Source organism: Perca flavescens, chromosome 7 (genome assembly GCF_004354835.1).
Source record: "Perca flavescens isolate YP-PL-M2 chromosome 7, PFLA_1.0, whole genome shotgun sequence".
NCBI lineage: Eukaryota > Metazoa > Chordata > Actinopteri > Perciformes > Percidae > Perca > Perca flavescens.
This window is the reverse complement of record NC_041337.1, coordinates 24,740,987-24,761,779: the sequence shown is the minus strand read 5'-3', so window position 1 is coordinate 24,761,779 and position 20,793 is coordinate 24,740,987. Positions and strand designations below refer to the sequence as shown.

The 20,793-nt window shown below is 39.6% G+C and overlaps 1 protein-coding gene across 1 annotated transcript in view; it reads right to left on the bottom strand.

Annotated features, from left to right (window-relative positions):
- LOC114558082 (uncharacterized) overlaps nt 1-17,817 on the bottom strand; it is a 24,981-nt gene extending 7,164 nt beyond the window's left edge. Inside the window, exons 1-12 of the mRNA XM_028581816.1 lie at nt 17,775-17,817; nt 9,476-9,580; nt 8,464-8,568; nt 8,216-8,260; nt 7,605-7,709; nt 6,593-6,697; nt 6,345-6,389; nt 6,113-6,156; nt 5,253-5,882; nt 4,258-4,977; nt 1,283-3,074; nt 428-604 (exon numbers count right to left, since the gene is read on the bottom strand). Coding sequence (XP_028437617.1) covers nt 428-604; nt 1,283-3,074; nt 4,258-4,977; nt 5,253-5,882; nt 6,113-6,156; nt 6,345-6,389; nt 6,593-6,697; nt 7,605-7,709; nt 8,216-8,260; nt 8,464-8,568; nt 9,476-9,580; nt 17,775-17,812 — 3,911 coding nt within the window. The 5' untranslated portion in view covers nt 17,813-17,817. The remainder of the gene's footprint in view (nt 1-427; nt 605-1,282; nt 3,075-4,257; nt 4,978-5,252; nt 5,883-6,112; nt 6,157-6,344; nt 6,390-6,592; nt 6,698-7,604; nt 7,710-8,215; nt 8,261-8,463; nt 8,569-9,475; nt 9,581-17,774) is intronic.
- Nucleotides 17,818-20,793: the final 2,976 nt, after the last annotated feature.

The following is a 20,793-nucleotide window of genomic DNA, read 5'->3' as shown; positions in this document are numbered from 1 at the left end:
TCCATTAGTTTCTATATCAGGAAACCTCCGACTTACAAGTGCATATGACCACAGAAAAACATAGGTGGTGTTCAAATCATCATACACTTGATAAAAGTTTCTTTGTTGTCATTTAAACTCATGGTAAGTTATTTTGCACCAGTGAGTTACGTGGTAACATAGCTGTAAGTAGTGAGGTTATGGTTCCTTGCAGTATAATATACCTGATTTACTGATTTAGAAGGATCATTTTAATTATCAATTTTGATAAATGGGCATATTTAGAAGCACATAAATATTGTTGGCATCAGCCTTATCGTGGCTATGGTTTTGGTAGGAATATATGATTTCATTAATAATAATATTGTTGCTTACTTATTTATTTGTTTTCAGTGGTCTTCAACAGACAGCATTAGCCATGATCCATTTAGATATATTGTACACTTACTTGAGATTCTCGAGTTTACAGTGTATATTCCGTAGGCCATCAGCAAGCGCCTCCACACCTGAATCCAGCAGGTCGTTGTGACTCAGGTCCAGCTCTGTTAGATTACAGGATGCGGAGCTGAAAACTGTGGACGACAGGCCTCTGCAGGATTGCTCAGAGAGCTCACACCAACTCAGTCTGTGAAAATAAGCATTGTAAGCATATATAGGCATGCTACATTGAAGGCTAACAGACAAAAAAAATGGTCTATTACTGTAAAACATATCTAGACATCATAGGCCTTGTTTAGACTGCCAGACCAAATCCATATTTTTGCATATCAAGATTGTTTCCAGATTAAAACTGGGTCCTGTGCTGGGTCCTTTACTATTAACAGTCTACATAAACTATATTATCACTCCAACACAGACCAATAATATCCATTTTTATGTGATGACACAGTCTAAAATTTGCCTTTCACATTCTTCAGACATTTTAGCATAATCTTAAACTTGTACTGAATGTCAACAAGAAAAAATCAGTTTTATTCTCAAGAACCCGTAATTCCAGTTCACATCTCCATGGCATCCATATGTTTAATGGTAATGAAATTGAAATTTAAACAGCATGTGGAGTGGGTTTCCTAACATATATACTGTATATATACACAGTATATATGCATATTTCTGCTGTATTGAAGACAGGAAAATGTTTGTACACATATTCTGTGCGGACTAGGTCATCATTTAACAACTGAACTTCCATTGTAAGGCTCACCCAACTTTATATATATATATATATATATATATATATATATATATATATATATATATAAACTTTGTATGTATCATATATGTAGCATTTGATACTACTTACAAAGCAGTTTTGGAGACTTTGACCACCGGCAACATTCCAAAAAGAACTTTCTCTGATTTCAGGTACTTTTTCAGATCAAACACGTCAAGCTTCTCATCTGATGTCAGCAGCACAAAAGTCAGAGCGGACCACTGGGAGGTGGAGAAGTTTTCAAATGTGTGTGTTTCTGAGCGCAGGTACTTTTTCACTTCTTCTACAAGAGAATGGTCGTTCAGCTCATTCAGACAGTAGAAAAGATTGCAATTTTTATCAGCATCACTGTTATCTTCCCTAATCTTTTCTTTGATGTATTCAATGGTTCCCTCATTGGTCTCCTTGTTGTTTTCTGTCTTCCTCAACAGCTCTTGCAGTAGATTTTGATTAGTCTCCAGAGAGAGGCCGAGCAGGAAGCGGAGAAACAGATCCCAGTCTCCATTCTTGCTATCTAAAGCCATGTCCACTGCTGTCTTGTAGAAGTCCAATGCAGGCAAGTCTCCAACTGTTGAAGTGGGCTTGCTAAATAGATTTTCACTTGTGTTATTGAATGTGTGAAATACATAAAAAGCTGCCAGGAATTCTTGAATGCTCAGGTGAACAAAACAGAAAAATGTCTGTTGGTACAGCCCACATCCTTCTCGTGTGATCTGAGTGAATAATCCAGAGAAGATGACAGCGTTTGTGATGTCAAGACCACAGTCTTTCAAGTTGTCTTCAGTGAAGAGAAGTTTTCCTTCCTCTATTCCCTCGAAAGCCAGTTTCCCTAGAGACATGATAGTTTTCTTGTTCCTTGTATTCCAGCATGAATTTGTCTCAGAACTGTCACCCGTCTCAGCTGCACCATACTTCACATTGGCCTGTCTGACTTGTAACTCAAGGAAGTATATGTACATGTCAGTCAGGGTCTTGGGCATCTTTTCTTCTTCTTTTGTATCCACAAAGTCTTCCAGCACTTTTGCAGTGATCCAACAGAAGACAGGGATGTGACACATGATGTAAAGGCTTCTTGATTTCTTGACATGTGACAAGATTTTCTCAGCCAAATCCTTGTCACTAATTCTCTTCCTGAAGTACTCCTCCTTTTGCTCATCATTAAATCCTCGCACCTCTGTAACCCGGTCAACTTTATCAGCAGGGATCTGGTTGGAGGCTGCAGGTCGGGAAGTGATCCAGATTTGAGATTTAGGAAGTAGATTTCCTTTGATGAGATTTGTCAGCAGAACATTCACTGAGGTCGGCTTTCTCACATCTTTCCAATCATCACCTTTATTGAAGTCAAGCTTGAGGCGACATTCATCAAGACCATCCAGAACAATCAGAATTCTGTACTTGTCATAGTCCTCTATTTCTGATGTCTTCATACCCGGAAAAAACTGATGAATGAGTTCCTCCATGCTGTGTTCTGTGTCTTTTCTCAAATTCAACTCCCGGAAAGAAAGTGGAAACATATAGAATATGTCCCCGTTTGACGTACCCTCGGCCCAGTCCAGCATGTACTTCTTGGTAGCAAATGACTTTCCAATGCCTGCCACTCCAATCGTCAGCACTGTTCGAATGGGTATACTTTTTTCAGATGCAGGTTTGAAGATGTTATGATATTTAATCGATGTTTCTGGTTTGAATTTTGCATCTTGAACTTGCCTGATCTCATGATGAACATGGACATCTCCCCTCTCTCCCTCTATGATGTAGACATCTGTGTAGATCTCTTTCAGAAGAGCGGAGGTTTTTTGCATATCAATCCCCTCAGCCACATGGGTAAATTCCTCCGTCAGTTGAGATTTGAGTATCCCTTGACTTGCAACATCAGGCTTACCTGTAGGAAAATATTTTGTCAGTTATTGTGGACAGAAATTACATAATACTTGTGATGAAATGTTTGGGGTCCAATTATATTGCAGTTTATCAAATTTAAACCACAGAATCAAAAATTAAGTTGTTTGTATTATGGTTTGTTTAGGTATACACCTGTCAACTAAAAGTGAAGCAGGGCTTAAAACATTTAACAGCATCATGACAGTGATTTGTTGGTTTGAGTCTGAAGTAGAGTTTGATTTTTGCTCCTCATCCTACTTTTCTGTTTTCGAGGTTATTTATTTTGGACAAATAATGGTAAATTTGGTTTCCCTCTGTTGACTGTCGGCAACTGCATGAATATTTAATTGCAAGACATTGTGCTATCAATATGTCCCAAGCTGATCCTAAGGAATCCATTATTATATGGGCTGATCCGATCATATTATTTTTGGATTGTTATAGGCTAAAATAAAGAAGATGAGTCCATTTCTTTACTGTACTCTACTATTGCAGCGCTGTTTTCCTTTATGACAGCCTATATTGCCAGCATTTAGCTACATACACAAGTGAACATTATTTAGGGCGCACATGGTAAAATGACTCTGAGTTCTGACAGTTAAGTTAGCAAAATACACATAGTCGCTAAACGCAGATGCTAACAAACCTGTCTTTTTTCCTTTCTCTCTCTTATAAGCAAATAGCAGCATTCTGGTAGCAGGGTTTCATTTATAAGCAGCACAGGCTGATGCTTTCATCGGTTAAAAAAACAATAAACAGCATTAATTAAAAGTAATTCTGATTAAACAGTCCAAAATTAAATGTGTCTGTTGTCTATTTAAGTGCTCTCTGCAAGCCGGTGTCTGTACTTGTCAAAGATTGTTTGTGAGGTAGAAGGCTCCATTCTGTAATGCCAAGGTTTCGTCTTCAAGCCATTCGTCTTCTCTCTAGCAGATCAAGTCACATCAATTTCAGGAGTTGCATTCCCCCAGTTAAATATCATATCAGTAATCTAAGCTGAGGCACTTTATAGCTTTGAACCAGGAGCTCCAATAGTGTCCAAATGTGTTTTTCACTGTGTCAGAACAGTAAGATATCCAAATATCAGGCTCTGTATTGGAAGATACTCAATACTACCAATACTATAAATGCACCCTTTGCTATGCAGTGTCCCTGGCTGCCATCATCCGCACCAATAAGCTTACATCGTATTTCTGTCATCCTGTCGACACATGTTTCAGGCAGCTTCAGTCGGGAGGTTATCCAGAGCCGGGCAGAGGGAAGCAGGGTTCCTCTGATGAGGCTTGTCAGCAGCACATCCACTGAAGCTGGCTCTCTGACATCAGTCAATGTGTTGTCGTTGTCAAAGTCAAGAGGAGGTTGATACGCATCCAATCCATCAAAGACAAATAAAATTTTGAGCTGTTCAAAGTTAGAGATTACAAATGCTTCAGTTTCTTCAAAGAAATGATTAAGCAGTCCCACCAAACTGAATGTTTTCTTTTTCATCAAATTAAGCTTGGAGAAGTTAAGTGGAAATAAAACTTCTTTGCCCCATATCATTTCTTTTGCTGCATCTATAAACCAAGTAAAAGTTGACTTCTTGTCCTTTTTAGCCCACTCCTTTATATATTTCTGCACATGGAAGGATTTTCCAATTCCAGCTTTTCCAGTAGTCAGCACAGTTCTGATTTTTTGTCCTTTTCTATCTTTGAAGATGTCAGATACTGCATTCACTCGTATTACTGATTTTGCCGCAGTGCATCCATTTTTCTCTTCATCATTGACGTCACCACTTTTGTATTCTTGCATGATGTGTTCTGTGTTTTTCTGGTTAGGATGGTTTATGTCTTCATCTTGAGTGGTTTCTTTAAGAAATCTTTTTTTCAGGGCTGACACCAGTTTCTGGCATCGCTGCGAGGTCTCTGAATAAACAAAAAAAGTTATAGATGATGAAAAATAGAAGCAGATGAATACCAAGCAAGTAATACCAAAACATTTTACATTAACCAAAAGCAAAATCACTTGTTGAAACAAATAAGTTTAGTCAAGTTTGTCACATTTTCCATAAAATTGTCATTTGTCATGGATGCATTTTTTGTATTCTCCAATCTAGAAATAGCAAGAGACATGATGCATATTACACGATACATGAGTTATGAATGAGCTATGAAAATATGTTACTGTCATAGTTTCATACCTCGACATTCTGTCACTTTATGAATGTATTCAGGAGGAATCTTATCAACTCCTGAGGGTTGAGAGATGATCCAGAGGGAAGCAGAGGGAAGCAAATTCCCCTTGATGAGGTTTGTTAGCAGCACATCCATCGAGGCTGGCTCTTCCATATCAGTCAGGTCCTTGTTCTTTGCAAAATCCAGAGAAAGTGCACATTCTTCCAAGCCATCAAGAACAAAAGCTACTTTAGACTCTTCGTACTGGTAAACCGTGTGTTTATCGTTATTGAGGGAATAATGAAGCAGATCTGTCATGCTTTGAACTATGTCCCTTCTTAAATTCAGCTCGCTGAACTTAAATGACACTATCAAGTCTATTTTTTTGTTGGAATTTCCTTTTGCCCAGTCTAACGTGAACAACCTTGTTTGAAAGGTTTTACCAACACCAGCCACTCCCTTCATTAGCACTGTTCGCACTTCCTTTTTTTTCTTAATAAATAATGCATTAAAGGTTTGTGGTTTAGCGTTCTCGCTTTCGCCAGCTGATATATCGTATATTGCTGTGTCAGGTTCATGTCTTCTCAGTTCCTCTTCATGTTGACAGAGTACTCTTTTCTTCAGGTCTGCTGTGAGTTTGCGTTTGGGATCTTTATCTAAAGAAATAATAAAGACGTACAGAGAAAGCCAAATGCAGAAATGCAATTAGTTTTACACAATATAACGACAAGTGCAACATGATGTGTTGTGTTATACCTGCAGTTAAAGCCAAGATGCATATGGAATGATAATAAAGAAATGTAAGTATGAATTTGAAATTGTAATTAATTTCTTCTTTTTTTAAATGCATTGATTGTAAAGCTAGTCAAGTTTCTGGTTTGAGTACCTTTGCTGTGGCTACGCCCATCCTGGCCGGGCTCCATGGAAACACTGCTGGACATGTTTGTGTCAATACAGAAAGATACATTTACTGTGACAAAGATGAATATACTTATTGTGTTTTAGGTAAAATGTATCTCTCAGGCTTCACTACACTACTTCGTCATTTTCTCATGTCATTACTTTGTCTTTTTCTCTTTTATAGCTGTAAGTATGTACACACATGTTCTTTATCCTACCTTTGCTCAGGCAAGAAGTTGAGAGGATCATCCTGGGGGATGTTTCTGGGTACAGGAGAGACTGACCTCAGTGGCTCAAATGGGCTTTAACATAGATTACATTTACAAAATGTAACCTTTTTAACATTTTTTAACATTATTGCTGAGTTTCAGAATGGGATTTTGAGTTATTGTCTTTCTATGTCGGTCATTCACTTCAATTTAATTTCTCTCTGTATCAAAAATGCAACATAACCAAAATGTCTTACCCCGATTTTTCTTTACAGAAGTTGAGAGGTTCATTCTTGGACCATTCACTTTTTATGGAATCATTGCTGGGTGCAGAAGAGACGGGTCTTTGTGGCTCAGGCAGCCTTAAACACAGATTACAATTACAAAAACACTTCACATCTTTAACATTTTTGTTGAATTTTAAAATGGCATACAGTTACAGTTCTTCTCTTTAGATGTCAGTCATTTGATTCAATTTAATTTCACTCTGTATCAAACATGCAACATAACCAAAATGTCTTAGAGCCACTGTGCTTTGTGTAGGAGCTTGTTGCAGGAAACAGTCAGCTGTACCAGTCTTTGTCACAAACTCCTGGACAGTTAGGTGCTTGTGATTCGTTATTACCCTCCATAGTGTTTTAAAAACTGTACGCCTCTTACACCGCCTCAAAATGGACTGACAAGTCTGATTACTGGTTACGTGATTTGCATCTGTAGCATGACTTTTGGTTGCATTTCTCCAAAAGTTGAATCCGTCTCATATTTTCGCCACAGGCTGCTGTGTTTTTTTTGGCTCCACCTTGCATCCCCAACGCCGTAGCCTAAACCCACTACCCCCATCGCCCAACGACAGCCCGACAACCGCCCGACAACCGCCTGATTTTATGTGAACACAGCCTAATAGTATGTAAACAAAACAAAATGGATGATCTTCAGCTGCGGATCACCACTCAAATGGATTATGGACTGCAACATCATGATTTTCACGAAAACCTTCTAAGAACAGCTCCGTGCAACAGCATTTGCATATTTCGCCATGGTTGAATTTTATAGACAATGAGTGTGATGCCACGAAAGCGAGACACACAAGTGTAGATGACGTTACCCACGCAGTTGACTAATTACTCATGGACCCTTCCCCTCTCACACACATTGGCCAAGTCTGGCAGACTCGCTCTCTACTCATTTTTCAACATGAAATTAAAAAGAAATGCCATCAAATTTAATTTCTCTCTGTATCAAACATTCAACATAACCAAAATGTCTTACCCCGATTCTTCTTTACGGAAGTTGAGAGGATCATTCTTGGACCTGTTACTTTTCATGGAAACATTGCTGGGTGCAGGAGAGACTGGTCTTTGTGGCTCAGGCGGCCTTAAACACAGATTACAATTACAAAATGTAACACTTTAAACATCTGAGTTTTAAAATGGGATTTACAGTTCTTCTCTTTAAATGTCAGTCATTTGATTCAATTTAATTTCACTCTGTATCAAACATCCAACATAACCAAAATGTCTTAAGGTGCTGACACACCAAGCCGATTTTCGGCCGTTAGACTGTCTGGCGAGGTCAGTGACCTCGCCAGACCTGACGAAAATCTTTTAAACTGACCTTTGTTGAGCTGAAAGGAAGATAGATTCAGCAACTTCATGGCCTATTTCTCGCTTAAAATGTTTTAAAATGGAAACACTGCTGGACATGTTTGTGTCAATACAGAAAGATACATTTACTGTGACAAAGATGAATATACTTATTGTGTTTTAGGTAAAATGTATCTCTCAGGCTTCACTACACTACTTCGTTATTTTCTCATGTCATTACTTTGTCTTTTTCTCTTTTATAGCTGTAAGTATGTACACACATGTTCTTTATCCTACCTTTGCTCAGGCAAGAAGTTGAGAGGATCATCCTGGGGGATGTTTCTGGGTACAGGAGAGACTGACCTCAGTGGCTCAAATGGGCTTTAACATAGATTACATTTACAAAATGTAACCTTTTTAACATTTTTTAACATTATTGCTGAGTTTCAGAATGGGATTTTGAGTTATTGTCTTTCTATGTCGGTCATTCACTTCAATTTAATTTCTCTCTGTATCAAAAATGCAACATAACCAAAATGTCTTACCCCGATTTTTCTTTACAGAAGTTGAGAGGTTCATTCTTGGACCATTCACTTTTTATGGAATCATTGCTGGGTGCAGAAGAGACGGGTCTTTGTGGCTCAGGCAGCCTTAAACACAGATTACAATTACAAAAACACTTCACATCTTTAACATTTTTGTTGAATTTTAAAATGGCATACAGTTACAGTTCTTCTCTTTAGATGTCAGTCATTTGATTCAATTTAATTTCACTCTGTATCAAACATGCAACATAACCAAAATGTCTTAGAGCCACTGTGCTTTGTGTAGGAGCTTGTTGCAGGAAACAGTCAGCTGTACCAGTCTTTGTCACAAACTCCTGGGCAGTTAGGTGCTTGTGATTCGTTATTACCCTCCATAGTGTTTTAAAAACTGTACGCCTCTTACACCGCCTCAAAATGGACTGACAAGTCTGATTACTGGTTACGTGATTTGCATCTGTAGCATGACTTTTGGTTGCATTTCTCCAAAAGTTGAATCCGTCTCATATTTTCGCCACAGGCTGCTGTGTTTTTTTTGGCTCCACCTTGCATCCCCAACGCCGTAGAATAAACCCACTACCCCCATCGCCCAACGACAGCCCGACAACCGCCCGACAACCGCCTGATTTTATGTGAACACAGCCTAATAGTATGTAAACAAAACAAAATGGATGATCTTCAGCTGCGGATCACCACTCAAATGGATTATGGACTGCAACATCATGATTTTCACAAAAACCTTATAAGAACAGCTCCGTGCAACAGCATTTGCATATTTCGCCATGGTTGAATTTTATAGACAATGAGTGTGATGCCACGAAAGCGAGACACACAAGTGTAGATGACGTTACCCACGCAGTTGACTAATTACTCATGGACCCTTCCCCTCTCACACACATTGGCCAAGTCTGGCAGACTCGCTCTCTACTCATTTTTCAACATGAAATTAAAAAGAAATGCCATCAAATTTAATTTCTCTCTGTATCAAACATTCAACATAACCAAAATGTCTTACCCCGATTCTTCTTTACGGAAGTTGAGAGGATCATTCTTGGACCAGTTACTTTTCATGGAAACATTGCTGGGTGCAGGAGAGACTGGTCTTTGTGGCTCAGGCGGCCTTAAACACAGATTACAATTACAAAATGTAACACTTTAAACATCTGTAAAATTATTGTTGAGTTTTAAAATGGGATTTACAGTTCTTCTCTTTAAATGTCAGTCATTTGATTCAATTTAATTTCACTCTGTATCAAACATCCAACATAACCAAAATGTCTTAAGGTGCTGACACACCAAGCCGATTTTCGGCCGTTAGACTGTCTGGCGTGGTCAGTGACCTCGCCAGACCTGACGAAAATCTTTTAAACTGACCTTTGTTGAGCTGAAAGGAAGACAGATTCAGCAACTTCATGGCCTATTTCTTGCTTAAAATGTTTTCAGAAACATGTTTCAGTGAACTATTTTAGTACAATATGAGATCGTATTCTGAACGGCCGCCTTAAGACCAACCGGCTGACGACGACCGCCCGACAACTGCCCGATTGTATATGAATGCAGCCTCATGGTAGGTGTCTATAGAGCTCAACAGCAGGTTCCGGAAGTAAAAATACAATGCAATTTCTCCATTGAGAAATTGGAGTATAACCCATAAAATGGTAACCATCGATGGTAGACTTAAAACCAGCATGCCGACGTGACTAAGCAATTCTATATGCTCATATAGACGCCAAAAATCATGGGGCACCAACCTTGTTTTGAGATAAACGTCTTTTATTCGCGATGTCTTGGATAAGTACCTTACCCACAATCTTGAACAATCCCACAATCCCACAGTGATGCCTCTGATTGGTGGAACTCATGCTGGTGAGGAGGGGGAGCTGCCTGCACGATCCGTCACAAGGATTTACGACACTGCACGAATCACGATCTGTTCCACGCTTCTGACGTTAGCCTCCGCCGGGAAGTTAACCTTAGTTTAGCTAACAGCTAATTGGGCTAACCGCTAGCTGACAGCTTGATTCAGTCTAAAATAACGTTTACTCAAACTTAACAATTACCCAATTTTCATCATACATTTCATACATTATACACCACATTCCTTGTTTCAGTTTAACCTAATTCCCACATTTCCTATGTTGAGTTTAATATCGTTTTGTTAGATTGTTTGTTCATTCATACTAGGGCTTTGACTCCGAACTTTTTCGAATATCATTCGAATATTTAAAAAAATAATGATATTTGCACGAATATTAGGCATCCCTTAATATTTGAACCTGTTATGGGCATTATTTTTTAATGTGTTTGCTTGTAAACAATGTTTTCAATTCAGATTCCGAGGCTTTGTCATGCATTTCAAAATGTAACTACACGTCGCAGCGACGCACGTCTGTCGGCCGTAGCTTGGTAGCATTGAATTCCCCCCGAATTCTCAAACAGACTTTTTTTTTTTTTTACAGAAAGTCGCTGTCTTTTCTACAAAGTCGCCAGATTTGTCGCCGCCACACACACACACACGCGCCGACTCAACGCACACACCAGCACACAGGTATTAACATCACTTTACGTAGGCTACGGTGAAAGCTCCGAACTTCCTGTCGAAAGTATAGTATTAATATCAAACTTAGTTTTGAGATTGTACACTCAAAACTTCGTAAAAATCGGATGAGCCGTTCATGAGATATACACTTTTTGTACTTGTAGCACCCCCTAGTTAACTTGACTCTGCCAGATTGATTGCTTCGCATTTGCTCGGCATATCCATCTGGGAACTTTCCGTTGGAGAACTTTTGGGAAGGGGCGGACATACTGGTTAGCTGATTGGATGAACCATCTGTTTATCACCTATGTTGGTGATAGACGGGCCAAATCAACCAATCAGATCCACGAAGCATATGAAAATACAACCACAAGCCCGCCCCTGCTGCTGCAGGCAAAGCATAGCTCGTTAGCTCAGCATGCAAGCAACATGTCGGTAAAGGAGAATTACCGTTTGTGTAATGAGCATTTAGGAATAAAAGGTACCATTTCAGGTTCCCGGACCAAAAGAAGGATCCAAGAGAAAAAAAGCATTAGCGAGCGGCTAACAGAATTAGGGCTACCGCTGTCTGAAAATACTGGTTAGCTGATTGGATAAACCATCTGTCTATCACCACCTAACCCACCTCAAAATCAACGCTGATTGGCCCGGTCGTTTGGCTAACGGCTCCAAATTTTCTCTGCCTCAAGATGCCAGACTGATCTGCGAGTGGAAAACTGGAGCTCGCGAGGCTACCCCCTAGTGGCCAATTTTTGTAAAATTGGTTGGGGAGATTTAGAGGGTCATGACAAACAAGAATCTAAAGTTTTGCGATGATACCATTTATTTTATTTGATGACATGAAAGAAGTATTTCCAGAGGAAGCCTTCCATAACTGAAAAGTTATGGCCATCACTGAACTTCAAGTCCTGTATTCAGATCAGGACTTGCAGGGTAACAGGGGAAAGCTGTGTGATTATTTGTTGTTCCTTAAAGGGGTGATAGAATGATTATATAGAGTATTTCACACTGTTCCTTAAGGTCTCCTAATAGGGTACGTAACACTGATTGGACTGAAAATGGCCCGGTTGATATTTTATTGGCCCTTATGCATCCCTGTGTTTTGGCCCTATTTGTAACAAGAGCTTTTCTTCCAAATATGGTATGCTCATGAATATTTAGATGAGTTGCGCGCTGATTGGTTGAGCGAATCCCCATACACACACATTGGAGATGAGACAGTAGGTCTCATATTTCAGACACTGCAATGTTTCATTACCAAATTCACTTCTGAGACTTTTTTATGCGAGAAATCAACTATATAAAGCTCAAATATGGGCCGTTTTCCAAAAAATGTATGGCTAATTGCAAATTTGGTAAGACGTGTCAGACTTTATGAGCTCCACACAGTCTGACGAGAAAGCGGCTGCCGGCATAACTATAATATATTTACAGTTTGAATTTCATCACAGCACTTATATCACAGCTACCCCAAGGTCTTACAAAGCTAACAGTTGTGTCCAATTTCAATTTAAGGCATTTTTGTGAACGTGAGGGGTCTTGTTAGGAGGAGCAGCTATCTAGCTATGTGTCCCATTCAATACAATGGGAAAAGATTGCGGCTAGCTAGCTACACTTTCGACATAACTGTAGTATATTTACAGTTTGAATTTCGTCACGGCACTAATATTACAAGTTCCCCAAGGTCTTATAAAGCTAAAAGTTGTGTCCGATTTGAATTTAAGGCATTTTTGTGAACGTGAGGGGTCTTGTTAGGAGGAGCAGCAAGCTAGCTATGTGTCCCATTCAATACAATGGGAAAAGATCGCGGCTAGCTAGCTACACTTTCGGCATAACTATAGTATATAGTTTCAATTTCGTCACGCCACTTATATTACAGGTTTCCCAAGGTCTTATAAAGCTAACAGTTGTGTCCGATTTCAATTTAATGCATTTTTGTGAATACCAATGGAGCTTTATGGCACATACGAATTAAGAAAAAGAAGACAAGTCCTACACCCGTAACAAAATGGGCCAAGGCCGTTAAAGCAGCCTAGCTCTGCTGGCCATTGAGAGGACACTCTCAAAAACGATGCCTAGTTGGTACGACAGGGTCACAGAGCATTTTCTTCAAAAAAAACGTAGGGTAGAATTTACGTATAAATAAATGGACAATTTTCATGACGTAGGCCAAAAATGAGCTTCCCCTCTTTCAAAGACCAGCAGCCGCCACTGTACAACACTGACAGACTACCACCCAACTTTTGTATTCATGAAAACAAAACATTTCAAAATGGTTTGTTTGGTGCATATTTTTTCATGTAGCTCTTAGTCTCGGCCCTCCTTCACTACCAGATGGGTCGTCTGACCCATGAGTTGGCTGGGGGGCAGGGGGAGCACAACGGGTAATTGCATTGTTTAAAAACTAATAATTACATCTGGCATGACCAGATATTTTATAAATATCTTATACTGCTTTAGTAAAAAAATATTACCTGGCTTACAATGGGAGCAGCAGGACGCAAAAAAAGATATTTTGTGCTAGTCTGGACATCTTACCGTGCCAACCTCGCAATAAAGGTTTCCTAAATGCATATAAATGCAGGGCTCCGGACTGCAACCAAATGGTCGCATTTTGCGACCAAAATTTGAGAGTGTGCGACTGAATTTTATATCCAGTCGCACATGTGCGACCAGCAAATTTGCCCCGTTTTTTTTACATGTTAAATGTCGAAATGTAGGTACCTGAGCGCATAAGCGCAAGCTTATCTGTCCTCTCTGAAAATGGACAGAGAGCGGTGCTCCGACACAAACACACACTCACACACAGACGCAGAGGTGCGATCGGCGCAAACTACGTCGGCTGTTTTGTTGAAGTCACAGTGAGTGATGCCGATACAGTGGTTTCAAGTATGGTTACAGTTTTTAAAAACTTCACACAGACAGCGTTTGCTGCGATATGATATTAAAAACAGTCACGGTGCTGTTGTAGTTGTAGACCAGAGTTGGTATATTTTTTAAATATTTTGTTTACTGTCATGACAGCAATGGTGCCTTCTATGTTGCATCTTCAAAAGTGACACTGAATTTGAAAACAGCACATTGTAATTTCTGCACCTATTATCAAAGTATTTATTAGTAATACAGTGGAAATTAGTAGAAATGTGAATATTTGGTTAGCATGTTGATTTACGTTGTGTGCCCCTAAATTTTCTGGTTGCGCCCCTAAAATTTTCAGTAGGGGGCCAATGTGCTCCTTGTGAAAAAAAGTTAGTCTGGAGCCCTGAAATGTGATGTCAGCTTATTAATTGATTGTGGGTTTTGTGTAGATTTGGACTTTTATACGTTTATTCCACTTTGTTTAAACGGCGAAGTGGAGAGGCCTCGTTCACCTGTTTGGAGCTGGCTGGTGAATGATCGCTGTGGATTAGATTACGGCAAAATACAGATCTTTTTTCTCAACGTGTCATAACGTTTTATGGTGTGACAGCGCTTCATTTCTGCATTTGGATAGACATCTCAAAAAACTGTAGATTGAACACTGATTGTTCACTGTTACATTTTAGTTGAATTTAAGTGTCGAGGCATTCCGCCAACGTCTGTCTATTGCGTTCCAAGACAGCCGTGCCGGGATTGGATTTCATAAGGGCAAATTGTTAAATTGTTACAATTAGGGATGCACGGAAATGAAAATTCTTGGCCGAAACCGAAAACCGAAAAAGAGGAAACCAAGACCGAAAACCAAAACACAGAAAGACATTATGCCAATTATTAGTACCATTGCATTTATGACTATGACTTTATACTAACTTAACTAAATTCAAGGCATTGCAATTATATAAATTAATATTAAAGTTTAATTAAAAAAATATCTAGCAGAAATATGGCTACAATCTGATAGTCACATATAGTAGCCTACGTATATAGTAGCCTAAAAACAGAATAGCTTACCTAGTATTGTTATTATTATTATTATTATTATTTGAGGCACTTTCTTGCAGGATTTCACTGAACATATCAGACAACGAGGGTGCATGCCCCTCATCTGGTGCAGAGAGACAAGTCTCCGTCTCCGTCTCCACGCGGGTTTTCCGCATCCATCGCGTCCTGGATCCTTTCTGGTGCGCCCTGCTTTATTTCCGAATCCAAGTAATGGTCTTTATAACGTGGATCAAGTACAGTCACGATGAAGTGCAGATGATCCGAATAGATCTCACTGAAACGTGTGCTGACAGACTCTAAGAACGTAATTTTCATTGTTTTCCCTCTGTGGTCCGTCTCAACCTCTTTGCTTAGGAGATGCTTTGCAGGTGGAACTGATCGGGTACTGACACACGTGCAGGTCGCGGTTTCTGTTTGCGTCATTACAACATTTCGGCCGTATTGTTTCGGTGATAAAAGTATTTCGGAAAATTTTCGGTGGCCGAATATTCGGTGCATCCCTAGTTACAATGTAATTTAAAATCTGCTTTAAAAATAAACATATATGTTTTGGAATATAATGTTCAGCTTCGGCAGCTTTACCTATATGCTAAAATATACAATGACTGAGGAAGCCTAGTGACGAGTCCATAGCAACTAGTGTTGAATTTGTTATTACACAGTGTCCTTTGCTGAATGGTCTCAATGTTTTATTGTTTTATTTCATGTGAATACTAGTTAACTAGAGGAGTGACTTAGTATTTGAAGTAATGCAGTAAGTGTGCATTTAGTTTCTATGCTTATTGTGTTTCCACAACAATGTTAGTGAGTAAATCTACTGAAATGGCCACCACACCATAACAGAGGAGTGTGATGTGTAAGATGAGAATGCAGAGGTTAACTTGTGTATGTCATGGCTGGAAAAAAATCAAATGGCATCTGTACTTCTTTGCTAAGCGCAAACTAGCACGTAAGGGGAGGGTTATGCCTCAGCCGGAGTTCAGCGGCCGGTGCTGCCTGTGTTGCTGCCTCGCCGCCCGGCCTGCCTTCCTTCACAGACCCCGGCCTGCTACGAGGTACTTGGAGTTCCGTCACGGCAGCCCACAGCACTCCATATCCGCGCAAAGTCAGTGTTTTTTTGCACTAATGGACAACCAAACGCTGCTGCCCTGACAGAGCTCAGGGCAGCAGGGCCTGCAACTCCCCTCTTCCTGCTAGCTAAATGGTCCGTGTATGTGAGTGAGAGCGCGGTCAGCGAGCTTGTTACGCCAGCAATCTCTTACCACAGTTCCATTTAATCTTTTAATGTGTGTAATTATAATGTGTTGAGTTATTCAATCCTAGCTACTTGTGTAGCTACAAATCACGGATAGTTAGCTTCATTTTCGGCGTAATTCGAGTATATTTACAGTTTGAATTTCGTCACGCCACTTATACAACATCTAGCTAAATGTCTTATAAAGCTAACAACTGTGTCAAATTTCAAGTTAATGAATATTTGTGAATTTCAGAGGAATTCTAAGAGGAGGCTAGCTAGCGCTCATTGATAGAGCTACATCCAGCCGCAGGCTCTATCAATGAGACTTTCGGACAAGCTGCGTTTATGCGTTTTGCGTCGTGACGGAGCTCCAAGTACCTCATAACTGGCGCTGAACTCCGACACACAGTCGGACAAAATTTGCAATTAGCCATCCATTTTCGTAAAGCGGCCCATATTTGAGCTTTACATAGTTGATTTCTCGCATAAAAACGTTTCAGAAGTGAATTTTGTAATGATAATAGCAGAGATCGGCGTGACCCAGCTGGATTCAGAAGACTACCTGTCTCAGGTCAGTTGTGTAGCCTATGTAAATGTTGGGGCGTGACTGTTCTCTTAATACACCCATGGGCGTGACAAAGCTACAGGTCTTGGGAGGCTGACGTCAACTTCCATCTTTGTTGAGATTCGCCCGTTTTCAGCGGCATTTTCAAAATATGAGATTTTCATAGTAAAGGGGTGTCAATGGGATTTTGAGCTTCTATGCATGTCCTATTTACCCACCGAACTGTCGTTATTCTACTATCACAGGGTAAAATCAGTTTTGCATTCTATTACCCCTTTAAACTGTTGAAGAATAAGACTGTGAAAATACGTAATTAGAAAGACTACACACTTTGCTTATCTGCTGAAAACACTTCACTGGATAAACACATCAGGTAAGATAACATTTACATGTGTTGTGGAACAGAGCTAAGCTAGCTAGCTAACGAGCAAATTGAGCATCAAGCTAGGTGACGTAAATTGTGTGAGACGAGAGATGTAGTCAACTGAGCGGTTTCACACAAAACTAAGTGGTCATATGACAAACCTACGACTAACTGGGACTTTCTTCGGTTGAAAAATTATCTTTTAAATTGACGAACATATCTGTTATCCATAGCTCGATTCAAACAGGATAAAAAAAATACTTATTATTTCTCCATTGACTCTCGTTCATATTTTTTCCAAATTAAGGTCCCATGAGGTCCACCGGAAGGGGCGTGACTTCGGCTCTCTATTGGCCAAGTGGGCAGACTCGCTCTCTACTCATTTTTCAACATGAAATTAAAAAGAAATGCCATCAAATTTGCGGGTCGCACATGCGCGAGTAGTTGTAAAAAAATAGCTGCGCTATCTTAAAAAATGGTTGTAAATTGTGACCATTTGGCAGCAGTATGGAGCCCTGTGTAACATCACTCTAGAGCTTGGAGGCAAAATGCATTTCTGACATAACTTTGACTGTGTCACTTTCTCAAATGTATAAAGAGGAGGATGAATTACATATTGACATAATTTGACTTTCACATCCTATGTGAGGTGAGACTTTGACGTTTAAAAAAGAAAAAATCAACTTACTTGTCAGTTGATGTGGCCTCGGCATGTTGCTGAGACATGTTGGTTTTCGTGACTGTTTTCTGCTCTTTGATGAATACAGGACTCTCATTTGAAGCATTTAACCAGTCAACAAGTCACCAACCAGAGTAGAAATTCCCTGAAAAATACAGAAAATCATTCAGTTCCTCTAACTTACAGACATCAACATGTTCAAACTCTAGCAACTCATGACATCCTCCAAAGTTATTGTGAGAGCGCAAAGTCAGTAGTTAATGAATAATAACACAACTGTAATATGTGGACCTTGACCTTGATCAGCAATATGTCCCAATATGGTCAGTGTATGTTTTGTTCATTCGATTTTCATTTCATTAACAGGTATTAAAAAAACAAAAACAAAAAGAATAGTTGATTTTCAAAATTTCCAAACAGCCAAAAAAGCTGAGGACTTGACTTTCAGTTCACGGCTGTAACGTTACGGTTACATCCAACGAGATGTCCAATTTGTATGCAAGCCCGTGTCAATGAAACTTAGGCCATAGCCTACAGCTTGTCCTATCAAAAGACACATGCAGGCCGACATAATTACAAAATCAGACACAAATAAATTACACAATTAAGTATAAAGACTGCATCAATCTTACTCTTATCAGTCTAGGTGAAGTTAAAATCCTTCAACTGTTTGTAATTCACACAGCCTGACGGATTTATCCTCGTAGTTGTGCGCTCCTCCTTGCCGGCAGCACATTTTCGTTATCTAGGATGGCGAAGGAATAACCCGCCCTACTGTGCCTCTGATTGCATAGTACTAGTTGCCTTCGTTGGTTGGATTGGTCATGTTGTGCCACTAGGAGTGTGATTGGTTAAGGTAAGCCAATCAGAAGCAGAGAAAAGCAGAGTAGGGCGGGATATAACTTCGCCATCCATGGGCAAGGCTGACACATGGCTGACACAGCTACACTTTCATTTTCATTTTTAGTTTTTTTTTTTTTTTTTGGATATCTCTTTTTATCACTCCATTTGGCTCAGAGTATGAGAAAAGCCAATTTTGAGAAAACTGCCTTTTTAAGGTACAATGTCAAGTTCTCAAGGGGCTTTTACTTCTGCCCAAACTTGAAAAAGGCCTTGGCCATCAACAGGGTTAAATGGAATCAACTCAAACGATTTCTTCTTTAATCTTCCTTCTTTGCTTTATTTAGACAGTTTTCCATGTTCAGTTAGGTTTGTTGTCAGGTAGATTTGGTTACAATTTGTAGTTAGGCAAATAATCAGAAGTTTTGCATTTGGTTACGTTTAAAACCTTTACAAGAAAAGAGAAAACAAAACACAAAATACAGCAATTACTTAAAACTGTCAAATGTCAAATATGCAAACTAATATAAAGTTCTCCTTGAAGGTGCAATATGTAATATTGTGTGTAATACTGGCAGCTAGCGGTTAAAATAGTTACTGCACTACCAATTGAAAATACTGGAGAGTCGTCTCCCCCGCCCCCTCCTGCCCAGACTCGAAGTTCACGGGGGTTGCCAGGCTGAGACCGCAGCATTCACAACAATGTAGCTGGACGCTTTTCTCACATAGCCAGTTATTACTCCACAGCACAGCGGAGTAGCTAACGTTAGATGCTAGTCTCACATAGCCAGACATTACTCCACAGCACAGCCGAGTAGCTAACGTTAGATGCTGGCTATATTGACAGTCATAAAAGCCCGTGCTCACGTGGAGCTCTGTAACCAACTAACAGACACACTTTTTCGGCTTAAAATTACAGTATGAACCGCTAAAAACACAACAACCTCACTGTCCTCTCCACACGCCAGTCAGGCACACTTCCTCGGCTTAGAATTACAATACGAAACGCTAAAAATACCACTACCTTGCCGACGCAACACACTTCATTGGCTTAGAATTACGGCAACAATCGCTAAACACACTGCAAACTCACAGTCCTCTCTTTCCGATTTACAGCCCCCCTCTCGTGGCCCCATACAAATGGAACCCGGGGGTTGTTACGTCTCTGGTCACGCAACTGTTAGAAACATGCTGTTTTCTTTTTTTTATGTCATGTAGAATCTATTTCCGTTGATCCTGTTGGTTTGTTTGCTGCTTTCATGGCTGTACTAACGTTACAGCTGTAGCGCGCTGGGTTTACGTTTTTACAGGTATATCTGGCAACCCGGCCTGCCTGTCAAACTGGGCCGTTGATAACAACACACAGATCAAAACATAAACATAAATTCCGTCACGGAATGTAAATTTCAAAAAGAAAAATATTGAAATTAGCATTGTTGTCAGAAAAGATAGTATTTCAGTTTAACATGTTTCCTTAATATCTGATGAGGCATTGGTGTCATTTTTGGATTTATTACAGTACAAATATTACATATTGGACCTTTAACCTTACATTAACTTCACTAAGCAACATTACTTCAAAAAGCACAGTCATTACCATGGTATTACTCCCATGCTACCACTATTACACTGTTACATGAACTAACACGAGCGCAAGACATTTAGAAATTAACTACATTAACTTCAGCAATTTTACCATCGATATTTGCATTTAACATTAAACTATTGACAAATATCAACATCAAACCATTATCTCACCAGTAGCAAGTAAAGTCCTTCCCTACTTCATCTAACTTCAACAGCAGCTCACATGTGCTTCACAGTCAGTACCCGATCCGTTCCACCGGCACGATCCGTTCTGCGCATGTGCAAGATGACACGTATTTCATGACGTATGCGCAGATGTTGTTTTACGACCTGCCCAATCTCTTTATCTTTTACTTTGTCAAAGATTTGTGCTGTTCCCTGGATGGACATGTTTATATTTGTTTATGATGCCGTATTGTTCAGAAAATGTATAACTTGTTTTGTAAAGTTTTGCAAATAAAAAACAAATTAAAAAAACTAAAAAAAAACGAACTGCCCAATCTGTTCCACGCTAGCTGTCAGTACCCAGAGCCATAGAGATATGTCTTTCTCTATCACTCTGTCAGTACCATAGATATATATGTCAATACCCGATCCGTTC